The sequence below is a fragment of the Lithobates pipiens genome, unplaced genomic scaffold (assembly GCF_037356315.1).
Source record: "Lithobates pipiens isolate NorthernLeopardFrog02 unplaced genomic scaffold, aLitPip1_a1.2 Scaffold_25, whole genome shotgun sequence".
Lineage (NCBI taxonomy): Eukaryota > Metazoa > Chordata > Amphibia > Anura > Ranidae > Lithobates > Lithobates pipiens.
Window position 1 is genome coordinate 223,228,096 of NW_027507787.1, and position 19,171 is coordinate 223,247,266.

The 19,171-nt window shown below is 43.2% G+C and overlaps 2 protein-coding genes across 4 annotated transcripts in view; one reads left to right on the top strand and one right to left on the bottom strand.

Annotated features, from left to right (window-relative positions):
• LOC143930912 (scavenger receptor cysteine-rich domain-containing protein DMBT1-like) overlaps positions 1–3,498 on the top strand; it is a 41,120-nt gene extending 37,622 nt beyond the window's left edge. For all 3 annotated transcript variants that reach the window (XM_077455595.1, XM_077455597.1, XM_077455596.1), the window contains one exon: positions 294–3,498. In XM_077455595.1, the coding sequence (XP_077311721.1) occupies positions 294–298 (5 nt within the window). In that variant the 3' untranslated portion in view covers positions 299–3,498. The remainder of the gene's footprint in view (positions 1–293) is intronic.
• Positions 3,499–7,195: 3,697 nt separating this feature from the next.
• LOC143930913 (alpha-2-macroglobulin-like protein 1) overlaps positions 7,196–19,171 on the bottom strand; it is a 147,528-nt gene continuing 135,552 nt past the window's right edge. Inside the window, exons 34-36 of the mRNA XM_077455599.1 lie at positions 15,364–15,466; positions 12,536–12,575; positions 7,196–7,379 (exon numbers count right to left, since the gene is read on the bottom strand). Of these exons, the coding sequence (XP_077311725.1) occupies positions 7,373–7,379; positions 12,536–12,575; positions 15,364–15,466 (150 nt within the window). The 3' untranslated portion in view covers positions 7,196–7,372. The remainder of the gene's footprint in view (positions 7,380–12,535; positions 12,576–15,363; positions 15,467–19,171) is intronic.

A 19,171-nucleotide genomic window follows, 5' to 3' on the forward strand; every position in this document is an offset into this window, starting at 1 on the left:
AAGAAATAGTGCCCAATCATTGGTGTCAGTTGGAGGAATAGTGCTCCATTATTGGTGTCAGTAGGAATAATAATGCCCCAATCATTGGTAGTGGGAGTAATACTGTCTTGTATCAGTGAGAGGAACACTGCCCTGAGGGCCAGATAAAAGCAAGCAAAGGGCCGCATACGCCCCCCCCCCCCCCCCCCCGGGCCACCGTTTGGAGACCAATGATATAGAAAATGGGATGAGTGGTATGTGGGGGAGGCCAAGACAGAAAAATATTACATTTATATCACTTTCTTTTTTTGCAGGTTAATGATACATTGTGACCTGGCTGAAGACTGACACATCTGTACAGGTGTGATAGAACTCTATAGAGAAACCTAACAAGAGAACAAGCAGCCATTCAGGAATATTGTATCCATAGAAAAGAAAAACTATAATGTGATTTTGTAATGTAGATGCTGATAGAAGCTCATTCAATTATCGGTGCTTTCAGGATATGCATGTAGGGTGTACAAATACAAATAAATTAGGCAAGATAGCTCCAGCTGATCTGTATATGTGCCAATGTAATGCCCCGTACACACGATCCGAAAATCGTACGGAAAATACCGCTTTCGAAGCGATCGTACGATAATCGGATCGTTAGTACAGAGCTTTCGAGAGCCGATTAGGACAGTACATCCGATATTATTCTATCGGACATGCACGGAAATTTTTTTCGTTCGATACCAGATCGTACGATTTTCGTTTAATCAGTACAGCTATCGTTCGAAAATGCAATACAAATGCATTACAACACATGACATCACTTCCGAATTTTTTTTCTGTCGTGCGGGAATTTTCGTGACTTTAGCAAACTCATCAGATTCGATCTAAGATTAGCATGCAATAAAAAACAGACGATCATTTGTCCGATAATCTCATCGTGTGTATGGGGCATTACACAAGTACACAGATTTCTTTTGGTAGTTGAGGTGGAAAATCCAAGAATTTAAAGTGTATCTAAACCCAAGAACTAAAATCAGTCCTTAGACATGGGCTGCATTTTTTGTCAGGTTGGGTAACCTTTTGATCCCGCCAGTAACACACATCCTGGGTGACAACACTCGTTTTACGTACCTTTTCTATGGAGCAGCAGCATTCTTACCTAGCACAGGAAATGTTAGGACTACAGTACACACCCCCTCTCCTCATCCACCATAACATAGGGTGGAGGTCTTTGGTAAATTTTACAGGTTTATATTTTGTTATAAAATTTTGCAAACAGGTCATTTTTCTCCTTCATTGATGTACACTGATGAGGCTGCACTGATGGGCACTAATATGCGGCACTGATGGGTGCTGATAAGATGGCACTGAGGGCCACTGATAAGGCGGCATGGATGGGTGGCACTGATGGGCATTGATAGGTGGCACTGAAGGGTGGCACTGATAGCTGGCACTGATGGGTGGCAGTAATGGTCACTGGTAGGTGACACTGATGGGTGGCAGTAATGGTCACTGGTAGGTGACACTGATAGGCAGCACTGAGAGGTGGCACAGTTGGATGCCACTGATAGGCACTGATGGGCGGCACTGAAGGGCACTGGGTGGCACTGATAGCAGGCACTGATGGGTGGCACTAATTGGCATCACTGGTGGACATTGATAGGTGGCACTCTTGGGCATTGATAGGTGGCACTGATTGGTGGCACTAATATTCACTGGTGGGCACTGACTGATGGCATTGTGAGCACTGGCAGGTGGCACTGGCAGGCAGTACTGGTTGGCACAGATGAGGCGGCTGTACCTCTTCCTCTTCGGGACTGATGTCCCTTCAACAGAAGCTGGTGATCACGTGGTAAGGGGCCGCGCGGGGAGCGTGCAAAGGGGACTACGCTTATTGATGGCCTCCCGCCAATGTAGGTCTGTGCAGTAGCTGTCATTCGGCTATAGTGCGGATGGGAAGAGGTTAAGGTTTAAATTCAGTGCACAACAAGTTACAAGCACACCGGCGTGGTGACAGGCTCAGCGTGTCATTTTCTGTACTTGCTGAAAATGTGCTTAGCCTAAAAATGTAACAGGAAATGAAACAAATTACATTTTTTTGCTCTTGCAGACATTAAGGTATTTGTGAACCCTCACCTTGTAAAACAACTCATTCAATTTAAAATACAGATGACGGGAAAAACATTTGTTTTATTTAAAAACATTATAACTGATATAAAAAAACATTCTAAACACCTTTTTTTCCCTTTTTTTAATAAGTAATCACCTAACCTCTGTTCTCAGCTGCATAAGGAGCTCAGGTAGCTGGGGGAGGAAAAACAGCAGAACACTGGTCTTCCCGGGGGGGGAGGGAACCTGCTCATTAGAAGAGAGCAGGCTGAGTTCTCGGTACAGCTGGAGAACTGACCACACTGTGTGCTCTCATGCCTAATGAGGTCAGTTTTTATTAGGAAAGCAGAGTGATTGGCAGGAACAGCAGGGATTTTACACAATGGAAGCAATACAAGGAGGACAGGATAGGTTTTCATACAAGCAAATGTTACAGTAGGCACGTATCAGGAATATGAAATGTTAAGTTTACATATTCTTTAACAAGTTGGCGCACTCCCACTGTCGAAATGACGGCTCCTGTTCTGGGTTGATGTCATATGACGGTGCCCAGAACGGCAGCTTTTGCAGCGACTGGGGTGGTGCCGTTTTGCTAGGACATGGTGTGACCCAGATCTCTGTAAAGAGCTGCAGCTGCGGCTCTTTAACCATGTGATCGCCTGTGTCCAATCACAGCTGATCATATGTAAACAAGGAAGTGCCGTGAATCGTCTCTCCTCGCCTCACTCTGATAGAGTGTGTGGTGAGGAGTGCCGATCAGTGGCATCTCCTCACAGGGGAGACCTGAGCTGGTAGTCAGGGCACTAATTGTCAGTGCCCTGATTACAGGAAAGCCCTAGCAGTGCCCATCAGTGCCTATCAGTGCCACCAATCAGTTCCCATCAGTGCTTATAAGTGATGCCAAGCAGCGCAGCATTTCATTGCCCATCAGTGCCTGCTCATCAATGCTGCCCATCAGTGTCTCCCATTAGCGCCCTTCAGTACTGCCCATCAGTGCCACCTATCAGTGCCCACCAGTGCTGCATATCAGTGCCACCTATCCGTGCCTCCTCATCGGTGCCACCTAATCAGCGCCCATAAGTTCTGCCTCATCAGTGTCCATCAATGCTGACTCATCAGCACACATCAGTGAAGGAGATTAAATACCACCAAAAGAAAGCTCTATTTGTGTGAAGAAAAAGATAAAGATTCATTTGGGTACAGCGTGGCATGACCGCACAATTGTCATTCAAGGTGTCACAGCGCTGAAAGCTGAAAAATGGCCTGGGCAGGGAGGGGGTGAATGTGCCCGGTATTGAGGTGGTTAATAAGGAATATTGGAAAGTGTCCTAATAATTGTATGACAAATTATATGGTTGCTCCTTCAAGAGAAGTATTATTCATAAAAAATAAAAAATCATACATTTTGAATAATAGTTTGTCTGGTCCGTGTAGGACTGAACCTTTCACAATCACGCTGATACAAGTTGTCTGTTTATTCCTCTTCCAACTGAAAATTATCAAACGGACAACTGAAACCTACTCACACATGACTCAACCAAAAAGTAATCTCGTCAGCTTGTTCAGTGTTGTCATCCCTTGAAAGTGATGGAACGACCCATTGTAAGAGACCTCCGAGTTTTATATGAAAGGAAATAGTGGGTATTCTGGACGATCACCCTTCTTGTAGGTACACCAACAGAGCCCTCGGATATCTGGAGACACTTTATGAACGAGAGGCAGGTTGTGTATTCATAAAATGTCTGAGTTTATTGAGCGCGAAAGTAGCTTATATTCAGTATAGAACAAAGGAGGAGGAGTGGTCTATGTCTAGGGTTATACAGGTTTGTTACCTGATATATATCTATCAGGGGTTAGATAGGACATCTGGTCATTAGTCACATATCTGAGCTGATCGCCTAAGGCTAAACAGGATATACATTCCGAGAACAGGTTTGAGGGGGGGATGCATTCTTACACAAGTCTGAACTTACACAATAACCGACTTCATACAAAATGGCGGGGGTATACAAAATGGAGTCACGATGGTTCATTCATATTATTATAAAGGGAGTAGTTTGTATATTAGATTACAAAACACAAGGGGCTTTTTACATGATCCTTTCATTATGATTTTCTACAAAGAGACTATAATGTACAGTATGGGTTTAATGCAAATCATTGATTTACTAAAGGGATATAGACTGTGCAAATGCAGTTGCACTCTGCACGAGCATTTTCTCCAGAGCTTAGTAAATATAAGCACAAGGAAGACTGTAGCTTTAGATACATTTTGGCATCTCCTTACTCCAGAAAACTGAACTGCAGGCACAAATAAAAGCTTCAAGTGAATGCAGCTTTGTATTTATTAATACTTTTAAAGTATGTTTAATTAAAGCAAGCTGTATAAGTATATAAATGTGACCCGGTTTCAGCCTCTAGTAATCCTCTGTTAAGCAGGACTTAGACTGGCACTGGGAGAAGCAGTACAAAGAGACAATTCATTGGTGACAAGCGTGTTGATTGGAGGAGAGAGTAATTGTGACAGAAATATGCTTATTAGTCTGCTGCTTCTTCACTGTCAGTCGCCTACCAGTATAGAACACCCCCCCCCCCCCCCCCGGGTTCAGGTCGCACCAGAACTCTTAAACATCACAAAAGTTGAGACCCAAGCCATGAACCCTATTCAAGTCTATGGGACCCGAGTTTAAAAAAAATATCAAAAGTCCCCATTTTGAAGGCTTATATGCAAGTTATTGACCATAAAAAGGGGATGGGGGCCTGAGTACTGCCCTGTGGGATATATACCAATGCAAATTTGTTTGTTTTTTAAAAATAATTTTGAAAAGAGCAGTAATTTTAATGATGCTTAAAGGGAACCAATAAAAATGAAAAATTTATAGTGCCTGGGGGGGGGGGGGGTCCCCTTATTCTGCCTGTAAAGTGGTACATCTGTACCATGTATAGAACATGCTTCAGCAAAACTGACATTTAGAAAGAAAAAAAATGTCATTTAAATTGATTTTCCCTGCAAGCTTACCTTATTTAGTAAACAACGGCTTGGGGCCACAATTCTAATGCACTCGGAATAAGATCAGAAATTGTTTCGGATAAATTCTGGTTTCTCTTTGGCAGACTTTGGATGGAAATTACATAATTTTGCACCACAGTAAGCAAGCTTTATGTGAAGAAGCCAAATTATAGTGCACTCAGGTCAAGATTTAACAATTTATTTTTAGATAAAGTCTGGTGTCTCTTTTGCAGACTTTGGATAGAAGTATGAGATGCAAAAACATTGGTCTTTGGGTGTTGGTGGTGCCTTCACACAGTACCCCTATAGAGGAAGTCCTGATGAAAACAAGAATTGGCCTTGCTGCAAAAAAATGTAATTTGATGCCCCTGTTACACAGTTGCGGAAAAATTGGTCTTTTGGTGTTGGTGGTGCCTTAATATCGTAACCTTCTAGCGGTACTCTTGATGAAAGCAAGAATTGGCCTTTAACTGTAAAAAACAAAAAATTGATGCCCCTGCCAAACAGTTGTGGAAAAAATGGTCTTTCTGTGTTGGTGGTGCCTTCACACACCTGGTGCCCCTTCATTCAACAAATTAGATAAAAATATAGTTTCTTTTTATTGAATACACAAAGATAAATACAAGGATAAACAGGGGATATAGAAATAGTTAAAATCAATGATAGAGCATATACAATTCAAATACTGGGTTGCTGGTGACCCAAGGGAGAAGGAAAAAGTAGTCACAGATGGATGTTGAATCCCAACATGTTTCACCAGTGGTGGCTTCCTCAGGGGATAGTATGGGACCACTACAATAATCCAGCTCTAACATGAAAAGCAAAAAAAAATTATATATATGAATGCATAATAAACACAAAAATAGACATTGGGGTTTATTTACTAAAGCTGCAGAGTGCAAAATCAGGCTCACTTCTGCAAATAAACCAATCAGCTTCCAGGCTTTATTACCAAAGCTTAATTGAACAAGCTGATGTTAGAAGCTGATTGGTGGCTATATTGAGGTGAGCCTGATTTTGCACTCTCCAGCTTTAGTAAATAAACCCTATTGTCATGACGTCAGGAAGATGCGCAGCACATACCTCTGTCAGTCCAAAACCAGCAGATGGAGAAATCTGTTGGTGGATTGGGGAGGCAATCCACCAACAAATGTCTCCATCTCCTGGTTTCAGTCTGACAGAAGTATGTGCTGCGCATCTTCCTGAGGTCATGACAATGTCTATTTTTGTGTTTATTACGCATTCATATATATATATTTTTTTTGCTTTTCATGTTAGAGCTGGATCATTGTGGTGGTCCCATACTATCTGAGGAAGCCATCACCAGCAAAACATGTTGGGATTCAACATCCATCTGTGACTACTTTTTCCTTCTCCCTTGGGTCACCAGCAACCCAGTATTTGAAATATATATGCTCTATCATTGATTTTAACTATTTCTATATCCCCTGTTTATCCTTGTGTTTATTCTTTTTGTATTCAGTAAAAATAAATATTTTTATCTAACTTGTTATGAATCAATTGTTAATAGCACCACTATAATCCCATTCCTCTACATTTACAAATTTCGCCAAACGGGATGAGGTGCATGACAATATAGAGCCACTCAGATTATACTCTTTAATCTACTTCTCATATGAGCGCTCTCTTCACTGGACATGGAGAAAGCAGCGGGAGCCACTGGCTGCTGCCAATCCAAGCCTGTGAGGAGGGAGTAGGGGGTGTGGCTAAGCCATCAATGGATACACAAAGCCCGCCTCTAGAGTGAGCCCGCACAAGTGCCCCAATAGCGAGCATCTTGCTATGGGAGCACCTAGAAGGCAGGAGAAGACGGAAGCGCCAGCAGGGGACGCAAGAAGAGGTGGATCGGGGCTGCTTTGTGCAAAACATTTCACAGAACAGGTAAGTATAATGTTTTTGTTATTTAATAGAAAACAAGTTGACCTTTACTGTCAATTTAACAGCCCACCTTTGTTATCCCTGGGTACCCCAGCTTTGCCGCAAATCTGGGGTAAAAACATATCTGTTTACCGCTTATTCTGAACAATGTCATGATCTACCTTCTTGATCATTTTGGCATTAAACAGTCTGCAATGTCAGTTATATTACATCATATCCCTTTTATTAGGGTTGGAATGTTGCACACAATGCAATCAACACATATTCATTTAGCAAAAAGAAAAAACATCTTTTCGTGCGTTTTTTTCATTATCCAGTATTGCGTCATCAGCATTCTGGAACAGTCCATGTCATTCTTTTTTGGAATAATTGTTTCCTTCACAGCCTACAAATAAAATATAGGAGTAATATTATACATATAAATAATCCAAAGAGTGAAAAAAAAAATGAGCCTTCACAACCCATGACAATCCTGTATGAAGGGCTGTCTTTAACATTGATTGCCCCCCCCCCCATACAATTGCGCTCTCCACCTGCTCTGAGACATACAATAAATAGCATCTAGACTTAAAATCAGTTTACTGTATCAAATCAGGCAGCGATTGTGATTGGTTGCCAGAGGCTACAGTGTATTATTACCACTTACTGACAGGTTGCTAGAGGTTACAGCACACATTAAGGCTCACTGATTAGTTGCTAGAGGTTACAGCACATCATCTCCTCACTGCAGGGGGCATGATATACGTATGAATGCCAACTTTATTTACATATCTATGCCGCCGGATGCAGCTATTTTCATATGAATGCCACCCCTATTTACATATGATTGCTGGTTATTTACATGTAAACACAGGGTCTGCAGGTGAGTCATCTGTACACAACAATAGGGCAGAGCTGGGCAGCATTAGTTGTAGCACTTGACATTGAGATATCAGGACACAGCACGGGACTAAAACTTCAAGGGACAAGGGAATTTAAACTGGGATAGTTGGCAAGTACGAGGCAGCTGCTTTGGGCCCCACAACAATGACAGGGCCCAGGGAAGCTGCCCCTTTTGCCCTGCCTTAAAGACTGCCCTGCCTGTATGTCTGTGATGGGTGGAGAAGGACCATGTTTAGACATCCTGGGGCTGCATACAAACACATGGAATGTCCTAAAGCTGGTCTTACGCCTGTAGAATTTTGTTAGAATTTTTTTTTCTTCAGAAGGTCCATTCGATTATCTAATGCCGCTTACACACAATCTGAATTTTGGTCAGAAAAAGCTCTGATGGTTTTCCCGACGGAATTCTGACAGGATTTCGCTCAAGCTGTCTTGCATACACACGATCACACCAAATTCTGACCGCTAAGAATGCGGTGATGTACAACATGTACGATGGGACTAAAAAAGGGAAGAGAGAAAAAATTTGAAGTTCAATACCCAATAGCCAATAGCTTCCATCTCCTAATTGAATCTGAACCTGCGTGAGTTTTTGCGCGTGGAATTGCATACACACGATCGGAATTTCCATTGGAAAAATTGAGAACATGCTCTCAAATTTTTGCTGCCGGGAATTGGGCCAGCTAAATTCCGATGGAGCATACACATGGTCGCATTTTCCGATGAACAGCTCTCATCAGTCTTTTGCTGGCCAAAATTCCGATCACGTGTACGCGGCATAAGACTTAAGGGGGTTTATTTACTAAAGGGAAAAAGACTGCACTTTGAAAAGTGCGGTTGCATTCTTCTCCAGAGCTTAGTAAATGAGTAGAAACGCTGCTGACTTCCATCATCCAATCATGTGTAAGAAAAAATGCTGTTTTTTTTTTCATTTTCCTTGCACGTGATTGGATACTCTTTGCAAAGTGAAGCTTTACCTCATTTATTAAGCTCTGGAGCAACTGTACTTTCAGAGGGCAATTGCACTTTGCAAAGTGCACAGTCTATTCGCCTTTAGTAAATCAACCCCAAAGTGTCATTCAACTCAGACTATGAAAAACTCTCATTGCATGCTATATATAGGCTATATAACTCAAAGTGCACTTGGAAGTGCAATCACTGTAGATCTGAGGGGGATATGCAAGGAAAATAAAAAACAGCACTTTAGCTTGCACATGATTGGATGATATAATCAGCAGAGCTTCCCCTCATTTCAGATCTTCCCCTCAGATCTACAGCCACTGCAGTTCCACATTTTTGAACAATTTGGAGGTGAACTTGCTGTTGTGTTTTGTATCATTGTCCTGCTGCATAATCCAAGTGCACTTGAACTTGAGGTCACGAACTGACGGCCGGACATTCTCCTTCAGGATTTTCTGGTAGAGCTCAGAATTCATGGTTCCATCAATTGGTAAGTCGTCTAGGTCCTGAAGCTGCAAAGCAGCCCCAGACCATCACGCTACCACCACCATGTCTGACTGTTGGTATCATGTTCTCATTATGAAATGCTGTATTAGTTTTATGCCAGATGTAACAGGATGTACACTGTGACGGAACCTATCCCCCACATTCCGCTTGAGTGTTTCTGTCAGTATACCGCTTCCTAAGTCCTGGAACACGAGTCCAGTGGATCTGGCTATAGGAACCCCCAAGAACTAGACAACACCAGTCTTGGAGTACATCAAGAATATTCTTACAAGCCAGACTAGACTCATTTACACAACAGAAAGGTGGCTGGAGTTGATGACATATGCATCTAACAGTTTGTGTCCCAACAGTGTGATTCAAACAAGATATTTGGGGGGCACACCCTAAAAAAATAATGCATAAAGAAGGTGCTGCCATAAGACCATACAACAGAACAAAAATATTACAGCGCACACATGCAAAACTACCATTTACCTCCAGCAAGGTTTTTTGGGTGGAGCACCCCACTCCCTCAGTAAGTACCTCTAATTAGTGACCACCTGTGTCATGGTGGAGACCTCATGTTCTCCCATATAGAGGAGTACAGCTCCCATGGTTCAGAGAAGCAGGATCTCCCAATCTATGGATAGTGTAGGACCCACTAATCATGGGGTACTTTGTCGCAGTAAGTGGGATTAAGCACCATATAGCAATATGGTGTGACCAAATCCCCATATTTTTTGATAATGTTTTTTGAAAATGTCCAGGTGTTTTTAAAAAACCTTGCTGGAGGTAAATGTTAGTTTTGCATGTGTGCGCTGTAATATTTTTGAACAGTGCGATTCAGTCTATTGCTAATATGGCATATACATATCCAGAGTCTGTGTGTCTTGGGGGGCGGCATGGAACTGAATCCAAGTAACACCTCAGGGGTCCCCAGGAATACAGCTCACAAAGAGCATTGTTTCCCCCAAATGCCAGGGCCCATAATCGCAAAGCAAGAGGCTGGCATTCAGTCACCTCCAACAGCCTCTGTCCCAGCTAGGTCTGTCACGCACACTTTCCAAAAAGTAAAATTTTTGTCTCATCAGTCCATAGAATATTTGCCTAAAAGTCTTGGGGATAATCAAGATGTTTTTTGGTAAATGTGAGGTGAGCCTTTATGTTCTTTTTGATCAGCAGTGGGTTTGGCCTTGGAACTCTTCCATGGATGCCATTTTTGCCCAGTGTCTTCCATGTTGTTGAATCATGAACACCGATCTTACCTGAGGCAAGTGAGGCCTGCAGTTCTTTAGATGTTGTTCTGGGTTCTTTTATGACCTCCTGGATGAGTCGTCGTCATGCTCTTGGAGTAATTTTTGTAGGCCGGCCACTCCTGGGAAGGTTCCCCACTGTTCCAAGTTATCCCCGTGGTTCACTGGAGTTCCAAAGCCTTTGAAATGGTCTTGAAACCCTTTCTAGGCCGATACATGTATATTACTTTGTTTCTAATCTGTTCTTGAATTTTTTCCGATTGTGGCATGATGTGTGTCTTTTTGTGATCGGTTAGCTTGCTTCACTTTGTCAGACAGCTTATATTTATGTGATTTCTTGATTCAACTGGTCTGGCAGTAATCAGGCCTGGGTGTGGCAAGTGAAATTGGACTCAGCTTTCCAAATAATTGTGGTTAATCACAGTTCATTCATGAGTCAGCATGGGAGGGGGCAATTACTTTTTCACATAGGGCCAGGCAGGTTTGAACAGCTTATTTCCCTTAATAAATGAAATAAAAATTTAAAACTGCATTTTGGATTTACTCGGGTTATCTTCTTGGATTTACTTGGGTTATCTTTGTGTAATATAAAAATTTGTTTGATGATCTGAATCATTTAATTGTGAGAAATATGCAAAAAATAAAAATTCAGGAAGGGGGCAAATACTTTTACACAGCACTGTATATGTGTGTGTATATGTATATACAGTATGCATGTGTGTTTATATATGTATGTGTATATATATGTGTGTGTGTGTGTATGTTTATATAGGTCTGTAAATTTTCTGTCCCCTCGAAATAACTCAACACACAGCCATTAATGTTGATGATGAAAATGTCCAAATTGAGCTCAATTTGCCATTTCCCCCTCCCAGATGTCATGTGACTCGTTAGTGTTACAGGATCTCAGGTGTGAATGGGGAGCAGGTGTGGTAAATGTGGTGTTATCGCTCTCACTCTCTCATACTGGTCACTGGAAGTTCAACATGGCACCTCTTGGCAAAGAACTCTCTGAGGATCTGAAAGAAGAGTTGTTGCTCTACATAAAGATTGCCTAGGCTCTGAAAAGGAGCTGCAGCATGGTGGCCAAGACCATACAGCGGTATAACAGGACAGGTTCCACGGTCGACAAAAGAAGTTGCGCGCACATGCTCAGCGTCATATCCAGAGGTTGTCTTTGGGGAATAGACGTATGAGTGCTGACAGCATTGCTGCAGAGGTTGAAGGGGTGGGGGGTCAGCCTGTCAGTGATCAGATTATACACTGCACACTGCATCAAATTAGTCTGTGTGGCTGTCGTCCCAGAAGGAAGCCTCTTCTAAAGGTGATGCACAGGAAAGCCCGAAAACAGTTTGCTGAACACAAGCAGACTAAGGACATGGATTACTGGAACCACGTCCTGTGGTCTGATGAGACCAAGATAAACGTATTTGGTTCAGATGGTGTCAAGCGTTGTGATGCCAACCAGGTGAGGAGTACAAAGACAAGCGTGTCTTGCCTATAGTCAAGCATGGTGGTGGGGGTGTCATGGTCTGGGGCTGCATGAGTGCTGACGGCCCTGGGGAGCTACAGTTCATTGAGGGAACCATGAATGCCAACATGTACTGTGACATACTGAAGCAGAGCATGATCCCCTTCCTTCGGAGACTGGGCCGCAGGGCAGTATTCCAATGTGATAACAATCCCAAACACACCTCCAAGATGACTACTGCCTTGCTAAAGAAGAGGGACAGAGGGGTGAAGCTGCCACCTGTCAGCACAGGATGAGTGAGCTGGGGGACAGGGGGCGTGTGTGTGTCAGGTCCATCTGCCACCCCGTCCGATCGATGGAGCACCAGCTGCCACTGTACATAACCCTACATACATTTACATACAGCTGACACGCTGTAGAACATTTTATAGAAATATTAATAGCAGAAAGAAGAGAGACAAAAGTGAAAGAACAGAAGTTTGTTCTCACCAGGTACAGGGTGAGCGATAGTCCACAATAGCGTATTCATCTGAAGAAAGAAACAGATTTCTTGTTAGGTAATATCATTTAAAAGTACATTGATGTGTGTTACAGGAGAACTGATCCCATGTATATTGCTGATATATCACTATGGTATAACACACCCCCATCACTTCCCACCGGGGTTCAATAAGCCTTTGTTCCAGTCATTACAGGTATTTGTAGAGTATTAAGAAATGAAGTAGACTTAATCCTTTTTTCAGAGCTAAAAATAAAGTTCACGTTTCCAGAGAGTAATAAAACAATTGAATCAAAAATGAATTTGCTTGGCTAAAAAGAAGGTAAAAAACAGCTAGTCAAATTAAATTAAAAAGGATCTGGCCATAAAGTGGAGCAGCCAGTCAGTGAGTGAACGCAGCTGGGCAGAAGGTATGTCAGTTGGTCAGAGAGTGAAAGATGCTGGGCGGAAAGTACGTCAGTTGGGCAGACAGTGAAAGATGCTGGGCGGAAAGTATGTCAGTTGGGCAGAGAGTGAAAGATGCTGGGCGGAAAGTACGTCAGTTGGGCAGAGAGTGAAAGATGCTTGGCAGAAATTATGTCAGTTGGCCAGAGTGAAAGATGCTGGGCGGAAAGTACGTCAGTTGTGCAGAGCGTGAAAGATGCTGGGCGGAAAGTACGTCAGTTGTGCAGAGCGTGAAAGATGCTGGGCGGAAAGTATGTCAGTTGGGCAGAGAGTGAAAGATGCTGGGCGGAAAGTATGTCAGTTGGGCAGAGAGTGAAAGATGCTGGGTGGAAAGTATGTCAGTTGGGCAGAGAGTGAAAGATGCTGGGCAGAAAGTATGTCAGTTGGGCAGAGAGTAAAAGATATTGGGCGGAAATATGTCAGTTGGGCAGAGAGTGAAAGCAGCTGGGCAGAAATTACATCAAGTGGTCAGGGAGTGAAAGCAGATGGACAGAAAGTAGAACAGCTGGTCAGAGAGGGAAAATAGAGAAAGTAGAATGACAAATCAGAGAGTGAATATGGCAAGGCAGAAGGTAGAGCAGTTGGTTGAAGGAGGGCAGGATCTGGACAGAAAATAGAGCAGCTGGTTAGAGAGTGAATGCAGTTGGGCAAAAAAGCACAGCAGCTTGTCAGAGAGGGAAAGCAACTGGTCAGAGAGTTGAAATAGCTAGAGGGAACATGCAGTTCTGCTCATAAATTTACATACCCTTGCAGAATTTATGATTTCTTGCCCATTTTCAGAGAATATGAATGATAACACAGAAACCACAAATACCACAAAACACTTCAAGCTGTCACTGATGTTATGATTATGATTTAAAAAGAATAAACACATTTGATTGATAATAAATGGCTTCAGCCAAACACTGACCATGAGTGAAAGAAAAGTTTTTGTGTTATCATTCATATTCTCTGAAAAATGGCCAAGAAATCATAAATTCTGCCAGGGTATGTAAACTTATGAGCACAACTGTAGCTGGCCTGAAACTAGAGCAGCTGGTCAGAAAGGGGAAGGAGCCAAACAGAAAGAAAAGACAGTGTAAAAACAGCCGGTGTCCTATCATATAGTGTCCCCCATCGTATAGTGTCCGCTGTGTACTGTGCATGCGCAGTACACAGCACACACACATTCCAAAAATAGCCGAAGATGAACGGCGCCTGCGCCGTGAGTCCAGGTTCTAGCCCCTCCATCCAAGTGGACATAGAGTTGGAAAAGAGCCGAGCGAGGCCAAGCCCGAAGCATGGCGAGCGGCCCTCTAATTTCGGCAGCCCTATGTCCGCTTGGATGGTGGGACTACCACCTCGACTCACGGCGCAGGCACCGTTCATCTTTGGAGATTTTCCGAAGCTTCTGCGGACAGTATGCGATGGCAGGACACTATATGCCAGAACACCAGTCAGGAAGTAGAACAGTACAACGGATTGATTTATGCAATGTATGTTCCCCAATTCCATATATGTCTGTTTATTGGGTGTTAGACAAAACAGAATCTGAGACACCAAGACCCCAACTGCAATAAAATAACATTTTCTGGTGGAGGGGGGAAAAAATAATTCAGGATTTTATTGCTCTCTGCATCCCCAATGAGTATAAAAAAAGAAAAACAAAAAACAGCTTGATTGTACTGAAGTTGATCGATGGATCGATGGATTGACTTCAGTACAACCAGCCTGCCCATAGATGGATTGAAATTCAGCTGGTCCCTGCTAAACCAGCCAACTTTTGATCCATCTATGGCCAGCTTAAGATTTCCCCTTCTTTTCTGTTCAGGTAAAGCATGCCAGACACATCAGGAAGATACAGGCAACATTTAACTAACCAAATCATTAAATCCAACAGAAAAATCTCCTCTACAGGGGCAGCGTATAAAACCTGACACAGGTTCCTTCTACACACTCTGTCCAAAAGTGAAAGAAAATGATTTGTCTGGAGTTAGGGTTTAATTCCCCAACATTTTCTGATCTACAAATAGATGACCTAGGTAAGTGATTCTCAACCAGAGTTCCTCCAGAGATTGTAGGGGTTCCTTCAGCATTGAGCAATTTCTGCCTCTCGGATAAGTTCCCACCGACACCATTGATCTTTTTAGCTTTCTGTAAGGAGGTAATTCTTCCCAATGACCACAAGTGTAAGGACCATTCTTCCCACTGACCATTACAATAATGTATCATGAGTTGTAGATTTCTAATTTTTAGCAGGGGTTCCCCCGAGACTGGAGAACTATTTCAAGGGTTTCTCCATGTTGAAAAGGTTGAGATAGGCTGACCTAGGTAATGGATCTTGAGATATATCTCAGATAGCATCATTGCCTTCTAACCACACAAGGGTACTCACCTGTCTGGTAGTAGTCATACACCTTCACTGTGGTTGGTTTAAGGTTTAATATTGGAAATTCTTGCTCCACCGTAAAGGCAAACCTGATAGGAGAACGTCCAATCTGCAGGTAGAAGCAGGACATGCCATGAAGAGCTATATGTTCATATCCTATAAGTAATTTCCAGACCTTGTTAAGTTTTAGAAAGGACATATTTCCTACATACGCTACTAAGGGCCCTTTCACAATGATCAGTTTTTGATGCGCTTTTGGGGTTTAAAAAGCAGAATCAGTGCCTTGATTATCAGTGCCTCGATTATCAGTGCCCCGATTATCAGTGCCCCGATTATCAGTGCTGATATCCCTTTAACACAAACCAGTTATCGGCTCTCTCCTCTCCTCACTCTGTCAAGCTTGAGGAAAGAAAAGGCGATAACCTGGCTTGTGTTTACTTTCGCGATCAGCTATCACGTTGGAAAGGGCCAATGTGATTGGCCCTTTACCCTAGTCTGTGATCAGCTGAGTCCGAAGGACTCAGCGATCACAGAGCGTGCCCCCCAGGTGCCGCTGGGGGAGTGTGTGGGGAGCGCAATCATGGGAGGACGTCCATGCACGCCCTCTGGCAAAGTAAGCCCACACTGTAGCTGTCTTTCGGCTATAGTGTGGGCCAGTGGCAGCCGGTGGTCATTTTCTTTGGGAGGGGGGGCAGCAAACAGTACCAGCCCCCCCGTCGGTCGGTCAGCGGGTGGGACTGGTGCACTTACCCCATGTATGGGGTAAGTGCACAGAGGCAGCGGCAGCTCTTACGTTCACCTGCTCTCCACGGGCAATGGCTCTGACTTCCGTTTCCTCCCTCCTTCTTGGCAGCCAATCAGAAAATGTGTCTCACACCTGCTTCTGATTAGCCGGATTGAGGATCGGTGTTAGAACAGGGAATATTCCCTGTTGTAACACCTGGGTGGGCTCATGGTGCAATGTTCTGCGTCACAAACCCACAAATTTTGAAGCCTATTAGAGGCTTTGGCTCTAATCAGGTGCTTCGAAAAACACCCCCGGCCGCTGTAATTCAGGCGCCCGGCATCCTAAAAGGAGCAGGATACAATAATAGGGGGTGGCAGCGGCGGCCGTGCATAGGTTGATGCGATGCATGAATCTATCCACTAGTCATATAGGGAGTGGCGTGGAGAGAGGGGGTGGCGCCCGGGTGCTCCTAAGGGATGGGCCGCTGCTGGCATGAGCAGAAACTGGTTAATGGTATGTATACTCTTGTTTTGAAGGCCTTACAGTGACTTTTTGCCTGAGGGGATAAGGTTGTTTTTGCATACCTCCCAACATTTTGAGATGGGAATGAGGGACACCTACTTGCAAACATATGTAGGCATAGGACATGCCCCCCGACACACCCTCTTAAAGGAGAATTAACCAAAAAAAGGTTAATCAAATCCACAAGGACTTTTTTTTCTACCACTACTGTTCCTTTTAAAATTTACAAATGCAGCAATTTAGAATTTGGATGAAAGTTTTAGCACTGGGAAACGCTTTTTGAAAGCTAAAAAGTGCATTTTATATACAATTATATAGATCAGACCAAAATGAGGGACAAATGAGGAGGAAAGAGGGACATTGGCACATTGCTCCAAATCAGGGACAGTCCCTCGATATCAGGGACAGTTGGGAGCTATGTTCTTGGAGTTGAGGTGCAGAACAGAGAACCCAAATTATTAAGCGGCTCCTTCGGGGGTAGCAGTACATATACAATTGCTACACAAGCCCTATTGTAATCGAATGTTGTTAAAAATGACCTTTCCTTCTCAATAAGCAGCACTGTCATTTTCTGTAACATTCTAAGCAATATGGAAAACTGGAGGTGTTCTGTACACAGTTGGTATATGGAACCTCCACTAGAATAGTAATTTCCTGCTTGTGTGATTGACTCACTGCACTATACAAGTCAGATTTAGACATTCTCTTCAACAAAAATTTCCGGTTTGGTGAGATACTCCCAAAGGGTTAATTACTTCTAAAGGGATGCAGACACTGCAACTTTCCTAAGTAGAACACTAAAAGTGCAGCAGCTGATAAAAAAAAAATTAACCAGACCTTCCCATTCAGATCCAGTCTACATAATACAAATAGCTATTTCTTCAGAGTAGAAACAGGTAGGAATTTGCAACAAAGTTTGTTAAACTCCTTGCAATATACATTGATCATCCAGAGGGATTTTTTAATCAACAAACGTGGAGTTACTCTTTAACCACTTAACCACTTCAGCCCCAGAAGATTTTACCTACTTCCTGACCAGAGCACTTTTTGCGATTTGGCACTGCATGGCTTTAACTGACAATTGCGCGGTCGTGCGACGTTGCACCCAAACAAAATTGACATCCTTTTTTCCCCACAAATAACGCTTACTTTTGGTGGTATTTGATCACCTCTGCGGTTTTAATTTTTTGCACTATAAACAAAAAAAAAAACCGCAGTATTTTTTGCTATAATAAATATCCCCCAAAAATATATAAAAAGCCAAATTTTTTTCCTCAGTTTAGGCCAATATGTATTCTTCTACATATGTTTGGTAAAAAAAAAAAAAAAAAATACGCAACAAGCGTATATTGATTGGTTTGCACAAAAGTTATAGCATCTACAAAATAGGGGATAGATTTATGGCATTTTTATTATAATTTTTTTTTTTCATTAGTAATGCCAGCGATCTGTGATTTTTATCGGGACTGTGACATTGTGGCGGACACATCGGACACTTTTGACACTATTTTGGGACCATTGTCATTTATACAGCAATCAGTGCTATAAAAATGCACTGATTACTGTGTAAATGACACTGGCAGGGAAGGGGTTAACCACTAGGGGGCGATCAAGGGTTAAGTGTGTCCTAGGGAGTGATTCTAACTGTGGGGGGGGATGGGTTACTACTCGCATTACAGCGATCACTGCTCCCGATGACAAGAAGCAGTAGATCTCTGTCATTGCTGGGGGCACACTTGCAACTGGGGGTCTTTCTCCAAGTGGGGGGATTTCAATAAGTGGAAGCACTTCTGACTCTGCACTTCAGCGAATGCACACAAGAAAATACTTTGAAAAATGCCGCAAAGACAGCAGGTGACCTCGTTTTAACCCTTTAGCACTTTCTCCTTATAACATGCATTCTCTACCACTCCTTCTGACAGCTCTGTCCTCTATACTAAAATTATCTCAACTCCACCCCACTTCTCCCCCCCACAGCATATATATATCGCCCTCACTTCTGTCCTCTCCTTATTACTGCACCCACCAACTCCTGCTAATTCTAAATCCACACACACTAAATATCTCCAAGACCCTGGGGCATGTCCCTTCATATAAATCCCACACCCATATTACCTCCCTCACCCTCCTGCTTCTCCTAACCTCTGGAGATATATCCCCAAACCCTGGACCTCCATCATTAAACTGTACCCATCACCCTGCACCCTCTGGCAGCAGCCGTAATCAACACAATTTAGATCCCATTTCTATTCTTCCCAAGACCAGCCTCCCTTTCTCTTGTGCCCTTTGGAACTCTCACTCTGTCTGCAACAAACTCACCTCTCTACATGACATCTTTATCGCCAACTCATTTAACCTACTCGCCATCACCGAAACCTGGCTCCACGAATCAGACACTGCATCTTCTGCGGCCCTATCCCATGGTGGTCTTCTTTGGACTCACTCCCCCAGATTCAATGGACATAAGGGAGGAGGTGTTGGAATCCTTCTAGCCCCACATAGCACCTTCCAGGTACTTCAGCCACCTCCCTCTCTGTCACTCTCCTCTTTCGAAGCACACTGCAT